Source organism: Egretta garzetta, unplaced genomic scaffold (assembly GCF_000687185.1).
Source record: "Egretta garzetta isolate BGI_Z169 unplaced genomic scaffold, ASM68718v1 scaffold14, whole genome shotgun sequence".
In the NCBI taxonomy this organism is placed as follows: domain Eukaryota; kingdom Metazoa; phylum Chordata; class Aves; order Pelecaniformes; family Ardeidae; genus Egretta; species Egretta garzetta.
The window spans coordinates 509,206-533,746 of NW_009259588.1; the positions used below are offsets into that span (position 1 = coordinate 509,206).

At 40.2% G+C, this 24,541-nt stretch overlaps 1 protein-coding gene across 1 annotated transcript in view; it reads left to right on the forward strand.

The window, feature by feature from the left end:
* COL15A1 (collagen type XV alpha 1 chain) overlaps nucleotides 1–24,188 on the forward strand; it is a 113,505-nt gene extending 89,317 nt beyond the window's left edge. The window contains 12 exon segments of the mRNA XM_035893433.1: nucleotides 1,958–2,003; nucleotides 5,411–5,500; nucleotides 9,641–9,690; nucleotides 11,434–11,544; nucleotides 12,843–12,987; nucleotides 17,558–17,622; nucleotides 19,387–19,515; nucleotides 19,686–19,745; nucleotides 21,131–21,190; nucleotides 22,131–22,316; nucleotides 23,526–23,641; nucleotides 23,972–24,188. Of these exon segments, the coding sequence (XP_035749326.1) occupies nucleotides 1,958–2,003; nucleotides 5,411–5,500; nucleotides 9,641–9,690; nucleotides 11,434–11,544; nucleotides 12,843–12,987; nucleotides 17,558–17,622; nucleotides 19,387–19,515; nucleotides 19,686–19,745; nucleotides 21,131–21,190; nucleotides 22,131–22,316; nucleotides 23,526–23,641; nucleotides 23,972–24,188 (1,275 nt within the window).
* Nucleotides 24,189–24,541: the final 353 nt, after the last annotated feature.

Below are 24,541 nucleotides of genomic sequence, written 5' to 3' on the forward strand. Positions count from 1 at the left end.
GTACCCCTCGGTATCATTACGGGCTGAGGGAAGAAAGGATCAAGAGCAGCCCTGCCGAAAGGGACTTGGGGGTGCTGGTGGTCAAAAAGCTGGACATGAGCTGGCAATGTGCGCTGGCAGCCCAGAAGGCCAACCGTACTCTGGGCTGCATCAAAAGAAGCGTGGCCAGCAGGTCAAGGGAGGTGATTCTGCCCCTCTACTCTGCTCTGGTGAGACCTCACCTAGAGTCCTGCGTCCAGCTCTGGAGCCCTCAGCACAAGAAGGACATTGAACTGTTGGAGTGGGTCCAGAGGAGGGCTACAAAAATGATCTAAGGACTGGAGCACCTCTCTTATGAGGACAGGCTGAGAGAGTTGGGCTTGTTCAGCCTGGAGAAGAGAAGGCTGTGGGGAGACCTGATTGCAGCCTTTCAGTACTTAAAGGGGGTTATAAGAAAGGTGGGGAAAATCTTTTTAGTAGGGCCAGCTGTGACAGGACAGTGGGTAATGGTTTTAAACTAAACCAGGGTAGGTTTAGACTAGATATAAGGAAGAGCTTCTTTACAATGAGGGTGTTGAAACACTGGAATCAGTTGCCCAGAGAGGTAGTGGAGGCCCCATCCCTGGAAACATTCAAGACCGGGTTGGACGCCACCTGATCTAGTTAGTGGTATCCCTGCTCACTGCAGGGGGGTTGGACTAGATGACCTCTAGGGGTCCCTTCCAACCCAAAACATTCTGTAATTCTATGATTCTGTAACATTCTTGTATGTTAATCACATATGTCCATAATCACATATGTCCATAATCACATATGGATTAGTCAGCCTCACCTCTGAAACCTGACTGGAAAAGGCCCTGAGCAACCTGGTGTAGTTGATTCTCCTTTGGGCTAGACAATCTCCAGAGGTACCTTCCAACCTCAGCTCCCCTATGATTCTCTGTGGAGTGATTCAAACAATACAAGCCGATTTTAGCTGTATTTCAGATAATAATGAAAAGCTGCTTTTCAAGAAGGTTATGATCAGTGAATAATAGCAGTAACTTTTATGTGCACAAGTAATACAAACCTGTACTTATAAAGACCTCTTCATGCATCTGAGTATGCTAGATAGATTTGTCCTACATTTGTGAATAATCTCCTAAACCTATCCAAGTTTATAGATAAGAAGTCTGCTGTACATGCCTGCATAAATGAATATTGATAAAGAACCACAGACTGAACCCACAAGTTTTCCTCATGTGAACTGAACTTCTGCAGTTAATGGAGCTATCCATGTGAGTAAGACTTCCAAGAGCTAATACAACAGGATTAGCCAGATATAGCACTTTCAATTTTTTTCATATGCTTGCTTAGGTTCATATAAATAGTACTAGCTGGTACTAAGATGTGTCCATTTCCAAGCACTGTGCCACATTTTAATTCCTGCACTGTCCCTATTTTGAAGACAGGCAGTAGAGGTAAGTAACATGCCCACTGTAACAGGTGGGTGGTGTCAGAACAGGATAGACCGGAATAGCTTCTGCCTCCCAGCTGTGGTCTCAATGCACCTGTAGCATAGGTCAACATCAGACAGTAGTCATAGCCATGATCTGATGAAAAATTTACAAACACAGTCTGTTATCTTACAGTCAAAAATCAAACCTTGCTTTCAAATGCAGTGATGTAAATTCAGAATTATTCTTGGAGAATGAGTTTTCTGATGCTTCACTGGCATGACTGAGAGTAGGAGTTGCTGTTGCCTCCAAAACGCATGTTAACCTCTTGCTGAAAGCATGTTGCATGTTAGAGCATAATTCTGAAAAAAGCTTCATCAGCTAATACTTGGATCTTGTCAAGCTGGGCATAATCCCAGAATGTTGTTATAATATTTACTATGGTAGCATGCAAATTTTCCAAGCTTTCCAGTCACTCCAAGTCATGCACTTCCATTGATTAATATGTATGGATAATTTTTAATAGCTTTCTTTGTCTGTAGGTGAGCACTCCTTACCCTGGAAATCAAGAAGCTCTTCATGTCCATGGTGAGTAATTCTTTTCTTGTACGTTGGTTTAAATAAGCTTTTTTTGTTTAAAGTTAGTAAAATTAGTTAAGCTCTTTTTTCATTTTCTTGGCTGTTGTATAACTGGGTCCATGGGGGGAAAAAAGAAAGAAAAAAAAAGGTGGTCTCGCTTCCTTTCCTGGTGAAACTGTAAAATCATACCTTGATCCAGTAACATGTATGCCGAAGAACAAATAAGCCTAGGTCCGCACTTTGAATGCTAAGATTTCTAAATTGAGCTCCTAAGATGCAAATTCTAAAGTCCTCCTGATACTACATCCCACCAAGCAACCAGGTGGTCTCATTCCTCCAATGCTTGACTGATGGTGTCAAAAATACTTCCCTTCCCTGAGTGACTGATACCAAAAAAAATTAGTTTGTAATCAGAGCTCCCATTCTTTTGCTTGAAAGAAATTATCACAGGCAGGGTCAACACATATTGCCTGCTGGAGACACAGAGAATACTGCTGAGAGAAAGAGAAGCTATTAACAGTTCTTTCTGTGAGGGGGGGATGAATTTTTTGGTGAGACAGAAGAAATGTTTCTCATCCCCTCCTTCACTAGGACGGTGAGGCCTGTTGAAAAGAAAGTAATTTCTAGGGCTTGGGAGTAGCTAGGACAAAAACCTGACAGGCAGACAAAGAAGGAAGTAAGACTAATGGGGAAGGAGGATGAGAAACTACATACGAGGGACCCTGGGGAAATTGTCACAAGGCTGGAGAAGTTTTGTTACTTTTCACTCCTTTTAATGGAAGGGGGTTTGGGGACAATAGAGGGTCAAATTTGTGGGCTACAATGATGGGGGTCAAATTTGTGGGGTACAAACCTTTCTTCCTGAATCTGTATTGCTAAATGACTGACTCACCTCTTACAAGTGAAAGTCTAAGCCTTGTGCTCAGCAAACTGTCCGCATTTCTTCAGGGCTATGATCACAAAATTAAGTTCATAGAGCCTAGGCTGTCCAGTGCTGCTCCTAAATTTAAAGATTCCCTATTGCCTGTCTCCCCCTGCACACAGAGACTCCAAAAGATTTCTCTGTCCATATTGTTTTTAACAAAGAATCCATGGTCTGACAGAATAAATGCCCACAGAGAGCCCAAAGTTCTTCGTTCAAGGGATATTCTTTAGTTCTAAGAGCTGACTCCAAGCTGATAAAGGACATTCTGCTCTTTTTAGACTTTCAGCCTAGGTAAAAGCTTGAAAGTGAGGATTTTGACTATGACGATTTTGTTTACAACTTGTTGGGTTTATTCAATTAATCATTACAGTTTCTTTTCTCTAAATGCATACTGATTCTCAGCCCAAAGAGTAAATCCTAAAGTCACTCCAGCATGCATCCCTTCTTTCTGTGGTTTAAGGAGGAAAAGTCACCATTTACATACAGTTTTAATCCCATTTTAAGATTATTGTAATGGTCTGACCATTCCATTCTTGAGCTAGTACTCCACCAGATAAGTACAAAGTGGCCAATTACTGTGCACACCAGGCATTAAAATTAGCACAAGCCTGCATCTGTGTTTCAGTGCTTTTGTCCTTACTCAAAGACATGCTCCAAGGATGGATCCACTTATATGCAGAGGAAAATGGGTGGCAATTCTGAGCCCCAAAAAATAGTGAATGCTGATTGAAATAGTGTTGCCTTGACCAAATTGTGTGGAAGTCCTTCAGTTCCAAGGGTAGCAGAAAGTTCTGTGATAGTTTTGTTCCTGCAGAGCTTCTTGGAGCTGGAAAAAAAAGTTGGGACAATAAAACAAAGTCACAGAGCATCCACAGGGAGCAGCCTGCAGTTTTCTTATGATCCAGTAGTACACAATGGAGAAGGAGGTCTTCTCAAGATCATGGAGGAAATAGTCAGTGGTCTTCCTCCTTTTATTTAACTGCTTATAATAAAAATTTATTCCTGCCTATTTAGTATAATTTCAGAGTAGATTTGTGGAAAAAAGCAGTAGTGCAGCTTCTAATATACAGCCTGCACCTGTTTCCCAGTTCTCATGTTCCTGGGAATTATATCGCTGTTCCCATCACTGTGCAATGGAGTCTGGAGAGTTTACAGTTTAATCAGATAAGTCAGAGCCTGCATGGCAAAAGCAGTGCATGCAAAACAAGTTGAATAATGCAGCAGTAGTGTATGTTATATCAGCTCCAAATGCTGGGGCTTGGGGCGGCTGTTCCTGGAGGAAGAAATGGCTGTCTGGGGTCTAGATCTCTAGTGTGGTCCAGAGAGTAGGTGGTGGGTTGATATCAGCAACTGGAACAGCTCCTCTCCCTCAACAATGACTGAGACACTTGGAAAGACCAGGCCACCTTGATCCAAATGGAAAAAGAAAGGAAGAGAAGGAAAAGAATGCAAGAGATCAGGATAAGGGGCAAAAGTGGACATAGTAAGTGGTAAAGGAAGATATCTTGAAGAGGAGAAAGTCAGAGCTTGCTTGTATAAGCTCTGTCTTTCTCTCAATATTTTAAGATGACCTAAAATACTGATGACTGGACTGGAAATCTTCCTGGAAAGTAACTCTGAAGATGTCACAGTTTGACAGTTAGAGTTCAGCTGACAACTAGGAAAACTGTCTAATTGCACACCTGAGAGTTAGAGTGATTGGCCTCAGTGCAACATAAAATGAGGCCCCACTGTTCTATCAACAGGCGTTTGAGCATGGCCTCACAGCTGAAAGCTGAGTCACCAGACACATCATGGGAAGACCCACGGGAGTATGACCAGCTTTCACTTCTCATGGCTGAAAGACAAAAGAGAAGGGCAGAGACAAACTGTCTGGAAATTTCCATTGTAACATGGGGCTCTGAAAGGGAAGAAGTCCATCTCATTCTTCTGTATTTGCAGCCATTCTGCACAACTAGAAGAAGGAAAAATGCTGTAACTTTTTTTTCAAACTAAGGCTTTCTTACCAATAAAGTCTTCTAAATAACTGGCACCAGGTCATGGAACATGGACTGGGTACCCAAGCAAGAGACTGTTTCTGTGCTTGCCCCAGTGAAATTCACAAATGTAACCAGATCAGGTTAGAAAAGAGGCAGTGTTCTTAGTGATCCACTGACTCCAAGCATAGATCACAACTGAACACACGGGCACTTCAAGCAAATTGTCTTGTATCTCCTTGTTCAGAGGGTCTTAGGCTAGGTGGTTAGGGAAGGAAGAGGGAAAGACTGACTTGGAAGAGACGAGTTTGTCTTGCACATGTTGGGGTTGATAAGACAAGACAATCAGGCAGCCATTTGATGTTCATGAGGAGAGCAAGACAAGCATATAGAGACTGGAGCCATGTGCCCCACATGTATGGAAAAGTCTGCTCTCGCTTTTGGTGGTTTGGTTGTCACTGCTATAGTCTCTGCTGTTTGCAAGTTCTCATGAATTTGTGATGCTTTTATGGCAGGTGCTAAAGCAAACAGAGATTCCTGGGGGCTGCACAGTTCAGCAGACTTAAAAGGAGAAAAGGGAGACAGAGGTGCTCCAGGACCACCAGGTATACTAAATCTGATAATGTCATTGACATCCTGTAAAGGAATATGTGTTCAAGTTAAAAAGCAATTCAACAAAGTACTTTGATACTTATCCCTGCAGCCTTACCTGCCTAAAGACTTATACCTAAGTTCCTTGCTGAACTGACACACAGCACAACAAAGCCCATGATGTTATCAAAAATGTCTTCTAAAAAGAAGTATCTATACTGCACATTTTTGAGGATTATGAATGTGTTAAGTACAAGAATAGATATTGAAATGTAACTGGTTGGTCAGAGATTTTTTGAAACCTTAGAAGGACATCATGTCCACTTCCTGAGATATCATTTTGTTGTCAATCTTTTTGAGCCACTTGGGCTACAATCCAGTGCTTCCCATTTCAGGGTAACACACCTCCACATTCTGAGTTCAAACCGGTCATTCGTTGGTGACAGTCCCACTTCCAGCAGGTGGAACAAGATGATCTCCATTTCAACCAACTTTTTAGTATTCAATGCTTTATTTGTGATAATCATGAAAAGTCTGTGTGAACTAAAATTACCAATTCACTGGTGGTAGGAGCATTATAACAGATGTTCCTCACCAAAGATTTACTTTTCTGTATCAAAAAGTCGATACACATTGCTGATTCTTACACATTCAAAAATACAGAAACAAGCATCTATTTGAAAAGATTGCCATTACAGACTCTTCATTTTCTGTACAATTTCTGAAATCTCATATACTGAGATTAGGCTTTGATCAGTGCCAGAAGTAATTTGAAATAGAAGAAGCAGTATATCAAATTAATGTTGCTGTACCATATTTGTAATCTTTGTCCTCTAATGTGCTGATAATAAATACAAAGCTACATCTATATGGATATTTCTGTCTTTGTTCCAAAGACACAGTTCTGTTGACTGAACATGGTATTTTGGTTATTTTTAAGAGGGCATCTGTTGGTTCTAATAAAATATGTTTTCCTGTCTTGTCCTTATTAATTGTTCTTCTGATCAATATCCAGTGCATTAAAATAAGGGGTTAGAGCTTCGTAGTCATCAATACACTTGGAAAAAGAAGCAGCAAGAAGCATTCCTAAACAGAAATTAAGGAAATTTCCTCTTCTGTGCTGGTTTACCCACCATGAACATGTCTGTTCCTTCCCAGGTTCTTTATTTGATGCAAATTAATGTCCTACAAGTATTTTTGCCTATATGTGATGATTTCAGATGCTTTTTAAGGAGAGGATTAAGAGAGGATTATGCGTATGATCTTGTTGTAAAACTGCAGCTGGTGAAGGGTGGTGAAAATAACATGAGAATTCTGGTTAAACTGAATTCACCTTTCTCCTAAAATAACAGAGATTTATTCATTTGTTTGCCAACCAAATCCAAATAGATCAACAAGGTTCAATATTTTGTAAAGTTAAAGTATGTTACCTAAGTCCAGTTCTGTTGCTGCTCTAAAAAATATTCCTGTTTGATTCTTGCTCATTGATGTAATTGCTAAAATATTCTTTCATGCAAATCAGTTCTCTAGGTCTCACAGATATCCACATAATATTTGACAGTGAAAATTCACAAGCCAGAAGTTGTAGAGTAGTGGAACACAATTAAAGTACAGGAATTTTTCAAAACCTTCTCTGAGGGACAGATGGCTGAAGTTCCTTCCACTGCAATATCTGTTGAGTTCCAGCAATCAGAAAAGCTTTCTAAACTGTGGTTCTTGTCCACGCAGTGGTTTTATTTTTCCTTTTCACATAATGTCTCCTCTCCAACCTTGCAAACAGGCTCTATTAACTGATACCATGCAAAAATATGAAGCCAACACAAATAGTGGGTAAACGGCAGGCCGCACTTTATTTAGCTACTCTGTATAGAGGCAGGTATCCAGTAAATATCCAGAGCATAGGTGCTTTGTTCCAACCACATGTGCAATGCTCCAGCACAACCCTGGTGTTTCTGGCTGGAGGAGCACAGTCTAGAGCCTTGTAATATAACACATTCAGAAATAGAGGAGGAGACTTCACTGTATCATAATCTCAGACCCAATTGCCTAAGGCTGAAGATATGCTAATCAAAAATGCAGTGTTTATTGCAGTGTGCTGGCCCTTGACCATAGTCATCTCCTTTGCTTCCTGCGGGTCATTCCCCAAAAGGCCAACCTGGTGTTCTGGACAAGTTTTGACACTAATTCAAATTCACCCTTTGGCCTGTTTATTTGTCCTGAGACCTTCTTTTCTGTATGAAGAAGAAGTTTCACTATTTTCTTTGTGAATCGTGGAAGGAATGGAGCTAAAGGAAAATCAGTGAGGTGGAGCAAGATGGCTTCTTGATGGGCAAGCATTAATTCTGCTAATAAATCAGTTCTGTTGCTCCAGGGGCTGAGTTAATTTCTAGATCAGATCCCAGATCTGAAAGCAGTGTAGCTCCCCATTTTCTAAAAGAAAGGTCACCAAACTTCTGTGATTTTACAATTGTTGGGAGGGCAAGACTTTGCCATTGATTATGCACATGCAAAGCGCTGCTAGTCTGTTTCTGCAACATCTGAAAACAAACTGAAATTAAAATGTCTGCTCTACCAGCAGAAGCCATACAACAAAGTATGTTTCCCTCTGGCTAGTGTTAAGACCCCTAAAGGTCCTGCCAAAAATTGCCTACCACCCTCCGCTGCATGTCTACAGAAGAGGACTGAACTAGGTTTGCCTGTTGAGAAGCCATGTCAGGCAAACTTCTTTGGCTGTGTATACTAGTAAAACAAACAGACCCAGGACGGAGAGGACAATTGTCCTCCAGTTTCATTGTTCCCATGTTTCCTGACCTGGATTCAGCCTACAACAAGTTAACACCTTCCCAGATAATAGCATGGTCTGGGGGATAGCTTAGGCCAGGGATTGGTGCAATAGGTTGTATGGATAACTCTCTCATGCTTTGGGAGTGAGTAGGACAGTTTAGCTGTATGGATAGAAGCTGTGCCACTTTACCTCACGGCTGAGGAACTGGTCTAATACAGTTTATCTACCAGTGTAGGTAGAACCTACTGGTTCCCTACCACAGATTTTTGACTTCCACTTTGAGTGGTGACCTCCCTCTTCCTCATGTACCTTGCCCAGGCCTAGTCTGCTTGCTGGTCATCCTAGAAAGACCTCAGATACTGCCCCATGTTCAGATTAATACTAAGCAACATCTGAGAAAGACACCTATACCATTCCATTCCAGCTGTCTGTTCCCCATTCCCTCACATGGATCAAGCAAATCACTGCAGCAAACTATAATTGGCAGGGTTGGAATAAAATCAAAATAACTGCCATAGTGGGAATACATTTCTGCCCCAGAGTAAGATGCACACAATGTCTACTTGACTTAATTGGATCTGAGATAGCATACTGAGATCTGAGTCCTATGGCTGGCATAGTGTCCATAGTTCTCAAAAATTAATCAGAGCACATTTGAAGAAAATGCATCAAGCTGTTATGGGCAGATGTAAAACAGTCTTTTTTCCAGGTGTATGTCAAACAGAGACTATTTGAAGGCTTGTTAGACTTTTTGTGCTGGCTTGACAGCTTCAGCTGACTACCACTGGCAGACAATGCAACACAACTGATATAACCATTGATACTGGTGTTGTTTTTTGTTGCAGAAAATTTCAAGGAGCAATTATTCTATGATCAGCAGCATGGCAGTAACACTGGTTCTTTCTCTTCTTTCTCTTGTCAGTTACGGTATTGTCACTTGCATGAAAGATAACGCAACTACCGATTCGCCACCCCACTGCTGGCAAAACATATGGAAAGCTTTTATTTTACCTTGTTTTCCATCAAAGGGGTTAATTTGTCTGCTTCTCTTTCACTCTGTGCCCAGCCACCATTTTTTCAGGAAAATGAGAATTTTTCATCTTTGAGCTTTCTTTGCTTTCAAATTCATCTGAAATTCACAATCAGATTCAGAAGTTATTAATGTGGAGGCATGACAGAAAAGATAGGGCATGTAAGCCTTGGTTTGTTAGGAAACCAAACTAAAAATATCTGTTAGATTTAAAGGTTAATGTTATTACTGTAAATAATTTTCCTTTAAACTCCTAAACCAGTAATAACCAAAGCAGTGCTTTTAAAAAGAAAATTACAGATAATTATTGTACTTTATTTTATTTTCTTCATTTTTCAGGTCCACCTCTGCCTCCATCATATTTCAGCCACTTTATTAATAGCATAAAGGTAATTACATCCCATTTGTGTCCAAGTTCTATTAAGCTTTTTTTAAAGTGTACTTTACTATAAATTAAGCATAAAACAGTATAGCATGGTGAAATATACAAAACAGATAAAAGCATGAGCAATTACAAACTGTATTAATTTCTTAAACTCCAGCTGCATAGATAACATTATTACAAGTATAGAGAGAGTAGATGTCAGTAGCATATAAAAATTACTTTTGAAAAAACTTTATTGCTGAGCCTTTTTACCTTCCTGGTGGTATTAAATTGAGTCATAATTCACTGCTACCCAACATAAGTTGGTATAAATTATCTGCCATAAATGAATGTTTTTGTTTCCATGCCAGCTCAGATAAGAGGCATCCATTACCTAAAGGGCTTCTAGAAAAATTTAGCAACAATTAACACATAAAACTAAACACACTGGATAAAATAAGTTAAAGTGATGGAAACTACCTTTCCTGGAATCTCTTACAAGAAAGTATACCCATACCTTGATGTGTTTGGGCTTTCTCTGTTCCATTATTCTCCCGACTGCTTCAAGTGACAAAAATGAATACCAATGCAATAGTATTAAAAATGTTTTTAAGTGAACAAGGCTCTTTATCAGTAGAAGATACAAAAGAAATTTGAATCAAGTTATCATTTAATAATGCCATGAAAAGCAGTGGACTGTCAGTTTACGTGGAAGACTCTTAGTGCCATCTGATTTTCAGATTTTGTTTCTGCTTGGCTGAGTGCACCTAAGTTATTCCTATGAGATACAGTGTCCATGCATGGCAGAGCTGACACGGCTTCTTTGATCTTATAGAGTAGTGTCTGTAGCTTTACACCGTTAGCCACAAAGAGCTCATTTTTCATCTAATCCTTCATCTCTGCAAAATGGCACACCACACAGAAAGCTTTATAGTCCTGTTTACCAAAAAGAAGAGTCAGAGGAGGAGCTATACATAGCAATCTGTATTGGGTTTCTGCAGCTACCTGCCATTCTTGTTTTGCCCTTTGCCACTTCTATGCACAGGTTTATTTCTCAGAAAGGTAAAACAAAGTAGACCAAAAAAAGTTGAAGGCAAAAGAACAGCAGACAAACAGAAGGAAATAATGTGAGAAAGAACGTACAATTGCTGTGGCTCATTTTGCATGGAAATAATGACCTAGTATTTAAACGCTTCTTACCTATCACTCTGTTCCCCAAACTAACTGATAATAAATGATGAAGGACAGGAGAAGAGATGCAGTTCGAAGTGTCAGCAATTTTCTGTGGTGTCTCTTGTTATCCTGGTACACAACCCTGCCCTTGTTATCCTATGCACAGTAATCACCCCTTTGCCACATACTTTTAAATATCTGCCCATTCCATGTCAATCTTGCTTTGCTTTTCCCTTGATGAAGGAGAACAGCAGAAAGCCAGGCTTTATGCTTCCACTGATTTTCTCTTTGCCTGCAGCTACAGCACAAAACAAGGTTTTGCTGGGCAGAATGGCAGGAAGCAGCAGTAGAGGCATTTTCTCTGCTTCCACCTAACCCCACCTCCCTTAGCCCCCACCCTGAGAGAGCCTTGCAGCCTCAATAGAGAAAGCATTCTTTCTCACTCCATATCACTGAAGAAGGAAGTGATGTCAAAAAGATTTCAAGCAAATGCTTTTCTTTATTAAGCTCAGAGATTCATGTAACTTTAAGAGATCAGTGCATAGAGTTCTGATCTCACTTCAGCTCAATGGTTTAAAATATATTCTCTTTAAAGGGTGAAAAAGGAGACAATGGAGTCACTGGTGTAAAAGGAGAAAAAGGAGAACCAAATGGAGGGGGTTTTCTGACTGGACCTCCCGGACCGCCTGGAAGACCAGGTTTAGTTGTAAGTCACCACAAGCTGTACGGTAGGAATATTTGTAGGTACCCATTGTTTTAATTTAGAAGGCACTAAAAAGAGTCAAACATCAAGATAATGCTAAGAACTACATAAAAACTCATATGCTAACCATTAGATGAATACAAGAGGGTTGCATTAGGCATAAACACAGACACTTCACTGTTGTGCATAGAATTAATTTACTATGAAAAATTGATGTAATGTTATGCTCAGCTGCCTAATACAACTACATCAGTATGTAGATTCATGCTATTAATAGCATTGCAAATCAAGGCAGTATATATAACTTGTGACGCTACTACTTATGGCCCCATAAAGGCCAAAATAGGCTACATAAAGTTAGCCAGAGGCTGACTTGAAATTTATTGGCCATCTAAATAATTAATCTTATTTTCTATTCCAGTAATCCAAAGACATGAATGAAAAGTCCTGTGTGTACCTGTCTGGATCATTCCTATAAAATTCAGCCACTATCTAATTTCTACCTAGTTGTTTTATCTTCTGGTAATTGCCACCACAGCTGCTTTGGAATCAAATGCACCAATTCTTTGGAAACTAGTTTATCCCTGGGATCTGGCAACAAATGTGTGCATTGCATTACTCTGTTGTCATGTTCTGTGCCAAGGAGCATGAATGGGTGGGTCACAGCTGAGGACAAAGTGTTAGGTTAGCATGCCCACCTTCAAAAATCTCCCTGGCACTACGTTGCTGAGAACCATCCCCCTGTTTAGAAACTGTTCCACTGAGAGGAAGGAGTTGGATGGCACATCTGAGATCCATCAGAGACTGAGCTCTCCTTGTCCAGACTCAAAAAACTGTTCCATGTATGCAAGCCAGTTTGAGCACAGGGAGTGCAAGCCTATGCAGGCTGAGGACATATTGCTAAACTGGAAACATAGAGAGTTTGAGCCTAAAAAGGCTCAGATTAAAAAATCTGGAAGACTGGCAGCCGTGTACCTTCAGACAAACACTTAACCTTATAAGCACATCAAAGCGAGTAGTCTCGTCATGAGCAGAGTTGAGACCCAGGACTTTGAGAGTACTGTCTAGAGTTTTGCAGATATCAGCTACTCAGGAATAGATGCGAGAACTTTCAGAAAGCTTTCTGAAACTTAAATTCTTGAATTTAGTTTACTATCCTTGCATCCTTGAAGAAAATCACACACAGACTCATGTCTAAACAGTGGTGTGGTGGCAGACCCTCAGAAAATTTTGCCACCGAGGTGAAGGACCTGCAGCAGTGAAACTGATACATTCAAAGAGATACTTTTTGTCACTGATAGGGACCAAAAGGGGATTCAGTTGTCGGACCCAGAGGACCTCCAGGGTTACCTGGCCTACCTGGCTTACCAGGTTATGGAAAAATTGGACCTCCTGGCCCACCTGGCCCACCAGGCCCACCAGGACCCCCTGCAATATATGGCTCAGGTGAGAGGGTGTGATTTTGCTTTTTACTGTATATGCAAGTGCATATGCATGCACTCACACCCACACCCACATTGCCACTTCCTTTACATACCTGTTCTTCCATCTGCCCTCCCATTCTGCACACCTGAATCAGGTTGCTCCCCTCTCTCCTCCTGCCCTCTGCTGATTTCTCCTGGGGGGTGAGTTGGAACCAGATGCCCAAAAGGGACAATTTCTCTGCAAACAATTTTCACTGACTAGTGCCATGGGAGCGCTATTGCTTGAAAATGCTATGGTGGCTGTGGCTGGGAGGAAGTCTACATAATGGAGGCAGGCTGCCTTCAGAGTTTTGCAAAATCTATCAAATTGAGCAGTTGTCTAAATTTGGGAAGATGTTAATGTGGGCCAAGATGCTCTTCTTGTGGTGAATGTGGTTAAACCCAATTGGCAGCCAGTCACAAGCAGTGTTCCCCAGGGCTCGGTATTGGGGCCAGTTCTGCTTAATATCTTTATCAAAGATCTGGAAGAAGGGATTGAGTGCACCCTCAGTAAGTTTGCAGATGACACCAAGTTGGGCAGAAGTGTTGATCTGATTGAGGGTAGGAAGGCTCTACAGAGGGATTTAGACAGACTGGATCCATGGGCCAGGGCCAACTGTAATGAGGTTCAACAAGGCCAAGTGACGGGTCCTGCACTTGGGTCACAACAACCCCATGCAACACTACAATCTTGGGGAAGAGTCTCCGGAAAGCTGCCTGGTGGAAAAGGACCTGGGGATATTGGTAAACAGCCAGACAAATATGAGCCAGCAGTGTGCACTGGTGGCCAAGAGGGCCAACAGCATCCTGGCTTGTATCAGAAATAGTGTGACTAGGGAAGTGATCGTGCCCCTGTACTTGGCACTGGTGAAGCCACACCTCGAATACTGTGTTCAGTTTTGGGCCCCTCACTACAGGACATACATTGAGGTGTTAGAACATGTCCAAAAAGGGCAATGGAGCTGGTGAAGGGTCTGGAGCACAAGTCTGATGAGGAGCAGCTGAAGGAACTGGGGTTGTTTAGCCTGGAGAAGAGGAGGCTGAGGGGAGGCCTTATCGCCCTCTACAACTACCTGAAAGGAGGTTGTAGTGAGGTGGCTGTTGGTCTCTTCTGCAAAGTAACAAGCAATAGGATGAGAAGAAATGGCCTCAAGTTGCACCAAGGCAGGTTTAGGTTGGGTATTAGGAAAAAATTCTTCACTGAAAGCATTTGCAAGGACTGGAACAGGCTGCCCAGGGAAGGCATTGAGTCCTCATCCATGGGGGTATTTAAAATATGGGTAGATGTGGTGTTGAGGGACACGGTTTAGTGGTGGAATGGCAGTGTTAGGTTAAGGGTTGGACTTGATGATCTTAAAGGTCTTTTCCAACCTAAATGATTCTATGATTTTCTGATACAAAGACAGTACCCACAGTAGAATTTAGGTCTAGAATGAAACTGCTAGAGAACTGCTTCTTAAAAGTAGTTGTTATGCAAATGCTGAGTAGAAACAAAACTTTGGGATGGTTGGTTACTGTACATTTACTGATTTTCAACTTATTGGATTAGGAAAGGAGCAAAGTGTGCCACAAATAGTCACATCAGGGGAGGAACTTTGCAAACAAGGTGGCACTGGATCTTCAGGTGGATTACCTCAAACTTGCATCAAAGGGAATATGTGGCTATAAGCCAAGAGCCACAGTTCAAGACATTTGTGCTTTTGCCTCCTCTTGGGTCACGGGTCTGCTAGTGACAAGCCTTATATAGTTAATATCCAGCCCTTAAACTAGGTTCTGGTGGGTGGGGTCTTGGGCTCCTCTGACATTACTCGACAGGTCTCCCTGAGCAAGCAACTCTGATTCCTCCCTCTGGGAACTATGACCAGCACGGGAATCCAGCCAGGCAAAACTAGAGCAAAGCATTCCTTAATCTCAGCTGAAGATAGCGTGCTAACAGAAAGGCAATTGTTAACTGAATAGAGACGCTATAATGCAGATCTGTCCAGCCTAAAGTTTGGGCAGGTATAGCTAATGCGGATCTCCATTTCTGAGAACTAATGATCAGTCTGTTTCCCTGCAAGACCTGTGCCTCCAGTATGCTAGTTTGGGGAGCAGAGAGCTCTGTCTCCAATTTGTATTTCTTGAACCTGGTCGGACTGGTTCGTACAGCTGCCCAGGGACAAGGTGAGACTTCCAATCTGTCATCCAGTAAATATTATTAATTAAGAGTGTATCAGAAATGTTCATCCTCTGAAGAACATTTGAGAAAGAAGAAATCCTTAATATGTTCAACGTTGGAACACAGGCCTGTATCTGAATTAGCCCCTGATCATCATAATATGGACATGTCCTCAGCATCGATAAAGTCCATAAAGGCCTTCAGGCCTTTTCCTGTGTAATTTATATCAAGCACTTCTGAATATTAGCTAAGAGACCCAGTCAGACAAAAATTATTAATAGTACTCCATCCCTATACTTTTGCTTATCCTCTCTGCCATTAGTCTTCATCATCCTCCTACACATTTTCCTCTTTGCTTTGTAAGAAGTTTCTTTAGGCAGCACACTGATGGATTTGCATTTTACTGAATGTTACAGATGTTTATTTATTTCCTATCTTCAAGTCACAGTTATCTCTGTTAGAGCTCTTACTGTAATATGGGGCTCATACTGTAATATGGGGAAAGAGGAATGGCTTATCTGCAGATAAATAGCTCTTGAAAACTTCTAAGAACTGAACCCTTTTCCCCTGCCATTGACATGAAAAAACTGCTCTGGAGGATCCTTGTAAACGCTTCAGAGCATAGATTCTTCAATTTGTAAAAGGTGACTTCAAGGCTTCTCCAGGTTTCACAAAAACAGACATTTTTGAACACTAGAGCTTGCTTTATTGTTGCATAACTACAGCCTCCTAATTCAAGAGTTACAGATCAGTAGAAAACAAGCTTTGGAATGCAGCAGCACTCTCAGTGTTAGCCTTTACTGACTCTTCAATGGTTCAAACTGTATTTTAAAACTGTATCTTACAATCAGACTATCAATTTATTTAACTATTTATTCAGACTATCAAAATACTTTAGAGTGTAAAGATACAATAAAAGATAAGATAGTCAATACTTTTTCTTCACTGAATATATTTGTGGGGGTGGAGGGGAATCTATAGCTCCACTTTCACTGAAGATCACTGTGATCCTGATTCCTTTGAAAACTATGAAGGCAGAAGGTATGCTCCCTTAGGTTATCTTCTGTTACTCTCCTTCAATCTGTTTAGTTGGTGTATCCAGTAAGCTATGGATGAGTGGACTTCAGTTATTGTGAGGAGGGCTATCAGATTTGCTCACCAAAATTTCACCAAAGAGTGATTTCAGAAATACTCTTACAGTCCTCCATTTCTCCTTCTCTTTTGAAGAGCAAGTCTTTCCGTATTTGGGATTATAGCACTATTTGCATAGCTAAGAGCAGCTGAACACAGTTTTCAAGTGCCCAGCAAGGTAAGAATTGGGAAGTGGTTAGGACCTGAACCTTGCAGTTCTTTGTGCAGCATTCACCAGCATGCTAGGACATGCAAGACTTCCCCATGCTCAGGTAGTCTGACAGCTATCCACCATTAGATTTCTTTCTTCCAAGACATACATTCTCTTATCATGCCTTTCTGTTCCTAATCAGAGCCTTTTATATTCCCTCCCAGCAGTATACTAGTGTACTCTCCTGGATACCCCTGCACCTGTTTTGCTGCCCCCACTTTGCGTCTCTCTTTTCCTCTACAGAAGGAGTTTCTACTTATGGTTAATACAAGATCTGCCCACATCTCAGATACAGAGCCCTGCTGGGACACACCATTGCTCAGCAGGGTCCGTGTGTAGAAGCTCTTTCTTCTAAACAGCTTCAAAGTTCCATTATCATGATATGCATTTGCACAGGATGCTTGCTTTCAGTCTTCCATATCTTTCCTTCTTTCCTTCCTTAAAAGAAAGGAATTCTTACTCCAGAAAGCAGGGACTTTCAGCTCAAGAAATTCAGCTTTGGAGTAGAGACAGGTACTAGATGTTGTGGACTGCAGTCTTAGAAGTTCAAGTTCATACCACTGGAGAATTCTTTGATGCTTTGAAACAAGCTGAGCTTATACCTGTGATTTTTTATCTAAGGAAAAGTTCATTTTTGTTTACTGTTAGAGCAAAAGATATAATGACTCCCCCAAAACCTGTATGGGCAGGAGCTAAAAGTTCTTCGTCTTCCGTATGCACATCATTAGCAGTTAGCAGAAGAGCATTCTAGTAAATTTAAGTAGATCTGGGTCTTCATTTGCAGAGTATCTACAACAAATTTACAATCTGTTGACCTTAACTGCCCAAGTAACAGAGGAAAGACTAAGTTTCACCATTGCTTTAAAAAAAATCCTTAAAATGCATTTTCTGTGCTTGGCTTGAACACAGCTATTCAAAACTTGACTATGTAAGGCCTATGGGTATTTGAAGTTCCCACTATTCCTAGACACCACCACTAAGTCCTTTCTTTATGTCACTCACCTTTTCTCTCAAAAAAGTTGACCTTCAACATGTATGCTTGTTTTATTTTAGCAGCCGCAATGCCTGGACCACCAGGTCCTCCTGGAGAGCCAGGGCCACCTGCAACCAGGAATCTGGTAAGACAGCAAAATAAGGAAGTTTGCCATTGAAAGCTTGCTTCAAATCTTTTGGTGGTCATTGGTAGCACTGAGAGAGGAAGGAAAGCTCTGTCCTCTGTTTTTATTTATTAGAATGCTTTCTGGTTTTCTGAACCTCATAATTTTTCAGTAGGGAATCCATATAGCTGGGTAAAGTGATGAGAGGGGGAGCCTGTCCATTGCCTTGTTATTAACAGCCTATTGAAACAAATGCAAAGATTGATGGCATGCTGAAGTAGTGGAGAGGTGTGTATTCCATGTTCAAAGCAATGTCTCTGAAAGACTGTGGCAACTTAACATGCTGAGATACTAGAATAACTACTGAATGCCCAGTTTCCATGAAAAAACCACTCTACATCACTGGTTTAAAACCCAGTAATATAGGTCATTCAATTCTAAGAAGAAAACTGTAGATTTCCCTAGCAAATCTAAAAATTGTTGTGACAGAGAATACATATAAATTTAATTGTTACCTTTTCTTCCTGTGTGAATCAAATCAGAATTTTATCCCAGATGTCCATGCAGTAAAAATGACAGCTAAGACTTCTGTCTTGTTAATTTCTGAATTAACTATTCATCATTTCTGAAAAAAAATAAAAATAATTCAAGCTAGCCAAAGGGGTTCATTGCAAGTTTTTCCTTTTCCATGTTCTCACATTATGATAGAAAAGCAAATTTGCTGGATATCTTTGGCTAACATTTGAGAATGCACTAATAAACAAGCAGACTTTCAGATCACCTACATTATATCAAATAAACTAACAAGAATCCGTGTGTTTCTTAATGCCTTCCTACCATAGTGTTATACCTCTGTTAAATGCCTTTTCTCATAGAAAATCAGGACCTGACAATGATTACAGATCAGGGGAGAAACAGATGTTGAAAGACTGGTGCCCCAAGGTAGAGGACTGTAGTTACAGGCTGGGAGCTACTGTCTTAGGAGATCCAAGCCCACTTAGGTCAAAACCAATATTAAAAAAAAATATGCAAATCTATAGAGGGTCTGCATGATTCATAAAGCATTAATATGCCTTATGACACTGAAGAAATGAGAAAGTGTCTCAACACTCAAGTGTCCAGAAATGACACTGTCAAGAAACTTGCCCCTGATTTTACACTACCTGAAATTATCAAACAGACTGCAGAAGCAACCCATCTTAGAGAGGCCTGTGTTCTTATCTTCAGGTAACAAAGACAGAGGTAATAAATGCAGTGTCCATATCTGACAGGTGTCAGTTTAAGCCTTCTGATGAGCTATAAAAGAGAAATTGACAAATACTTGCTGTGTAAACTAGCACCATCTGGAAACATAATGAAAGGGATGTAAGAAAACACCCTTAAAGAAAAGAGATCACAGCAACACTAAGAAAAATATAGCAGAAGCAAACATATCTAGATTTGTGTGTGATATTTATAAGCCTTATCTTATCTCTTCTGAACTCTACCATTTTGGTCTAGTATGATAAACTGTAGAGATGCAGTGATCTTCACTCTGTGCAAAATTAACTATTGGTGTAGTTCTACTACAATCCACAGAATGATGATGCTGGTTTGCCAAAGTAGCAAGATATTTATGTTACTGAAGTTTTTTGTATGAAATGACATAAAAATGAGCATTTATGAGCATTTCCTGCAGAAGAAGCCTTGACATTTATGTTTTCAAATGAGACTTCAATTTAACAATTTAACTTGCAACATGTTTTGTGTGTCTGATGAAGTGTGTTTCATTTTCCTACTTGACAGGTTACAACATTCCAAAACATTGTGGGTATGTTGGAAAAAGTTCATTTGGTAGCAGAAGGTACACTAATCTACCTGAGTGAAACCAGTGAGGTTTTTATCCGTGTTCAAAATGGATGGAGGAAATTGCAGGTACTATTGCACTACATCCTAATCCTTTCCAACTCCCTTAGTCAAAATAGAGTTGTTGCAGGTATTTTTTACAGGGGTGGAGAAGCATAGGTGCAAGGATTCCTTTTTTTTTTAGTTCAGAAGCTCTTGATGATATGGTTTTGTTTGATCTTCCTTTTGGGTTCTTTCAGCTTGGTGAGCTAATTCCTATCCCTGCTGACAGCCTTCCTCCTCCAGCCATATCAAGCCATGTAAGTACAAACTATTGGACTGTGAAAAACTGAGAGTGTGAAAAATTGGAGTGTGCAAAGACAGGTGTTACTCTTGGCAGAAGTTGCAGACAGATCCCTGCACAACATGATTTTCCACTGAGACTTTTCTGTTCAATGTAAGCATACTACCACTACATAAGCTTGCAAATTGGTTCACACTGTCTAGTCATCTGTTTCCATTATCTTCTGAGACTCCACACGCTACAGAGACAAAGCAGCATCTACAAAAAGCAGAACAAAGCAGGCTGCCTACACACACAAAAAAAATAATACAGTATTCTCTTTTGTAACACTGAAGTCAGTCATATCAAGCCCTGGTCCCTTTCAAGGAAACTCAGAAAAGTGTTTCTGAAAAGCAGGTTTCCTTTAAAAGATTATAGTACATCATGGTACATCATCATCATCACCTGCATGTAGCTTATCCCACAGTGTGCTGAGGGGTCTATTCTAAAGCCTCAATTGTTAGTTTGTACCTGAACCCATTCTGCAAGTTATTGTACCAACCTGCATGTGAACATGCTGTCTGTTCCAAAAAATCCAGGAGGATGAAAACCAAGAAGAGGCAAAGGGGATAGAGAACAGTCTTCTTGATGACAGGTTAATTAATCTGACTGCTGAGAAAATGAAAGGGCAAGAGAGTGCTAGGAAGGAGCAGCGAGAAGGAAGATGGCTAGAAAGAAAAAAAAAAAAAAAGAAGCTAGGGTAGGTCAGAGAGAAGTGCACTTAGCACACTGGGAAAATGTCTAGACCTCATGTTACAAGAAATTTTCTGCAACCTCCAGCTGACACCACATGAGTTTCCCAACTGGTACAGTCAGCGGCTTGTTACTCATACTTACCATAGTAGAAGAAAACTTTGATGTTCCTGAAACAGCTCTGAAGATCATTGACCTTCTGGTTTCTACATGCCAATTGCTTAGGAGAGACAATTGCCAAGGCCTTGAGAAATATTCCCACCCACTAGATTTTCTGTTTCTACATCCTCCTTAGCCCTTCAGTTTTAATTTTCCTCAACTGGTCTTCTGCTCCTGCCAAGAGCAGGCTGCATGCAGGACTCCATGCAGGACTCCAGGCACGATCTGGCACTGACACCAGCTCTGGCAGAACACTGTGGAATGGGTACACTCAGGTCTAGCAAAGCAACTCTGGCCAGGACAGCTTTCAAACACATATATATGTGATGTATCAAATAGATGATATGTAGTTAAAGTATTCTGGCTACACAGTTTGGGTTTATTTTTCAGACATAGAACAGTTTCAGATTCTCCAGTGGTCAATGTTTGCTTTATTTAGAAAATTATTGTCTAAAATTCCAATCTGAGTAACTTGTTTAACATATCTGTTTGCATGTGTTAAAATAACAGGGATTTCAGACTCTTCCAGCACTGAGTCCAATATCGAACATGAACAATGGAAAACCAGTAGTAAGTATGAGATCTGTATTGCAATTGCATAGCTGTGGTTTGAAACATGACAGTTTGCATCTTGAGGGAGATTTGTGATAGCTCCTCTTCAAATTCACAGATTTTACTTTAGAAATTTACAAATACACTTCTTTAACTGGTTTAGACATCTCAGAGACAATTTGAATTTTTTTCCTCCAGATCTATTTTCATCATCCTAGCCCCTTTCCCATCTCAAAGAAAAAAAAAATCCCAATTCTGAGTTAGGAATGTCTCTTCACTTAATGATTGTACCTACAACACACAGCAATTTTTAAGTTAACAATAGTGTTACAATTAAATCATTAAAATATCAATTAGAATATTTTCTATCTTCATGGTGCTGCTTGTTTTAGATCGACACTTTAGAATCCTAGACTCCATTTAAAATACTTTAAAAGATTTAGACAAAGAAAGTAAGATAACTGAGTTATATAAAAAAAAAAAATCCCAAGAAAACCCCCAAACCCAAAAATGTGGATTAGTTCTTGCATCTGTACGGTTTGATTTAAGCATGCTACTTCTTGTATTTGATAACAGTGAATTTTTAATGTCATATGGTTACTTCTTACTAATTATTTCCATGTTTGTAGGATTTGGGATTTTTGTTTGTGTGATAACTCCAAGAATTCTGCTTAAAAGTATTAGCTGCTTTTAAAAGAATTTTGGTTTTTAGGAGTATATAATCTTCATGTTTTCCTTAATGTTCAAAGATAAATAGGTATTTCTGCTATGGGTCTCATAGCTTTAAGAAATGCAATGTTATGGTAGCAAATAATTTTTATACCTGGAATAGAAAGTAGTAGTTCTTGTGCTGACAGGGGCGGGGGGGCGGGGGGGGGGTGGAGATTGTTTCCAATATATGTCTTCCTAGTGTTATAAACTTTTAAAAAATGGTGGCTTTTCTTCTTTATTTCTCCAGCTGCATCTGGTGGCTTTAAACTCGCCATTTTCTGGTGACATGCGAGCAGATTTTCAGTGTTTTCAACAAGCCCAGCTAGTAGGTTTGACGTCTACCTATAGAGCCTTCCTCTCATCACATTTGCAAGATTTGGCCACAGTTGTCAGAAAAGCAGACCGATACCATTTACCCATAGTCAATCTTAAGGTAAAAATGAATGCTTAGTACTTATTATATTAGGATAGGCTGTAGGTGCCCAAAAATCTTGGAAAATGGCAAAAGTAGAACATTTCAGCCTAAACTGCATTCTATAAAGAAGCAACTTCACTTTGTATTTCAGAGTCAGGTTCAAGAAACAAGAAAGTAGTGATGAAGTAGAAAGTTACAGACTGTCTCACGTTTCCTTTGCATTTTCAAGAGTTGCTTTTTTCAATATCCTAAGGCTAATGGTGGAAAAAAAGCTATCAGAATAGCCTACTTTGAGCAGACAAAGTGACAGTATGATGTTTGGCTTTCTGGATATTTTTTATATCGGCAGCGAAAGTGCATCCTCATTTCTCAAAGATAGCTATTCTGTTCTACCTTCTAGTATGATCACAGAGTATAGTAGGCTAAAATGCCTATTCTTCTCATTTCTAAAGAGAAAGGCAAATTCTGTGCTTAGGTGTGATGCTGTATTTACCCCAATGAAACTGATAAGAGAGTCTAGAGCATGAGTCATTTTATGGCCTCACATAAACAGACACACTCTAAAACTGAGGAAAACAAACCATGCCTCTGTAGCATTGGCTGGCTCCCAGAACAAACAGCCAAAGAAACCTACAGGAATAACATGTGATGCTTGGAACATGCTGAACGGATGCTACTCCAAAGTGCACGGATGCTATTCCAAAGTACATGCAAATACAGAGCCTTGGAGACAAATTTGTAAAGACAATATTGTGACTGTAAAAACTCAAAAGAAGTTTAAGAGGTAGCCTGATGCAAAGCTTTTGCCATGAACATTTGCAACACTTTTCACAAAATTGTGACCTCAACAGAAGTTCCAATACAAATTATGTCTATATTTTCTCTATAGCTACAGTAGTTATAAGCAATTTTTCAAACAACCCCTTAGACAGTTAGGAGGAAAAGGACAATGGAAATGGAGATGATCAAGCTGAATAGTTGGAGTGACCATAGAACAGAGATGCAACTGTGAGGCAAAGGTGTGGATCAGAGAACTGTTAGCATAGACATGATAGATGAAACAAGGTTGTTCAGGACCATCATGCGGAAACTGATGTGAAAGCTGGAATCATAAGTGTTCTTAAATGCAGACACGATTTTAGATGCATAGGTAAGTCTATAAAAGTCAGGTATGATGTGGATTTTGGATTTGTTTTGTTTGTAAAAGTGGCTTTGAAACTTTAACAGGGAGAAATACTTTTCAATAACTGGGAATCTATATTTAATGGAAATGGTGGACAATTCAACATCCATGTTCCAATATATTCCTTTGATGGGAGGAACGTCATGACTGATCCATCTTGGTGAGTTTACATTAGCATTTTTAAGTTTTACATGACATTGCTTTTTACCAGATAGAGCAAGTAGCAATATTTTGTGCTACTAGAAACGTGATAAAATTGTCTCCCTTTCTTTATGCCATCTTTCTTTTCCATTTCTGATAACCTATGAATGGGATATCAGGTTGTGTTCTCATTTTCTTCCTCTCCTTTCTGTTTTCATCTTTCCTTACCCACTGTTTGCTTCAAGCAGAAGGAAAGCAGAAATACAGGTTGCCACACATATAGGTGTGCAGTTGAATAAAGTAAAAAAGAGTCTTTTTCAGGAAATAATTTCCTAACATTACTTTTCAGGCCTCAAAAGGTAATATGGCATGGTTCAACTGCAAATGGCATCCGACTGGTTAGCAACTACTGCGAAGCCTGGCACACAGCTGATATGGGAGCTATGGGACAAGCATCACCACTGAAGATGGGGAAACTTCTTGATCAGAAGATATATAGCTGTAGTAATCAGTTTATTGTTCTCTGTATTGAAAACAGTTTTGTATCTGATCCCCAAGGAAAATAATTCACCTGTTGCACACAGAAATATTCCATTTTATGACAGAGAAAGCTGACACCGAGATTTCATTTGTAATGATGTAAATATTTTATTTTTTGTAATTGCACATTTCAGGAAAAAATAACCAAAGAAAACATACCTCAACACAAACCGCATTCCAGTTAGTTGGAACATCCAGTGCACATGCGGCTGACTTAAAGCCCTTCCTTCCACTTGAACACCACAGGGTTCAAAGTTTGCCAACAACTAACTCACAGCCCCTTGTCTTACTGGCTGAGCTGAAGATCACTTAAGGGCGCGAGTCAAGTGTGGTCTATGAGGAAAATCCAGTAGCCTGTCTCAAGCAGCATGGCTCAGCA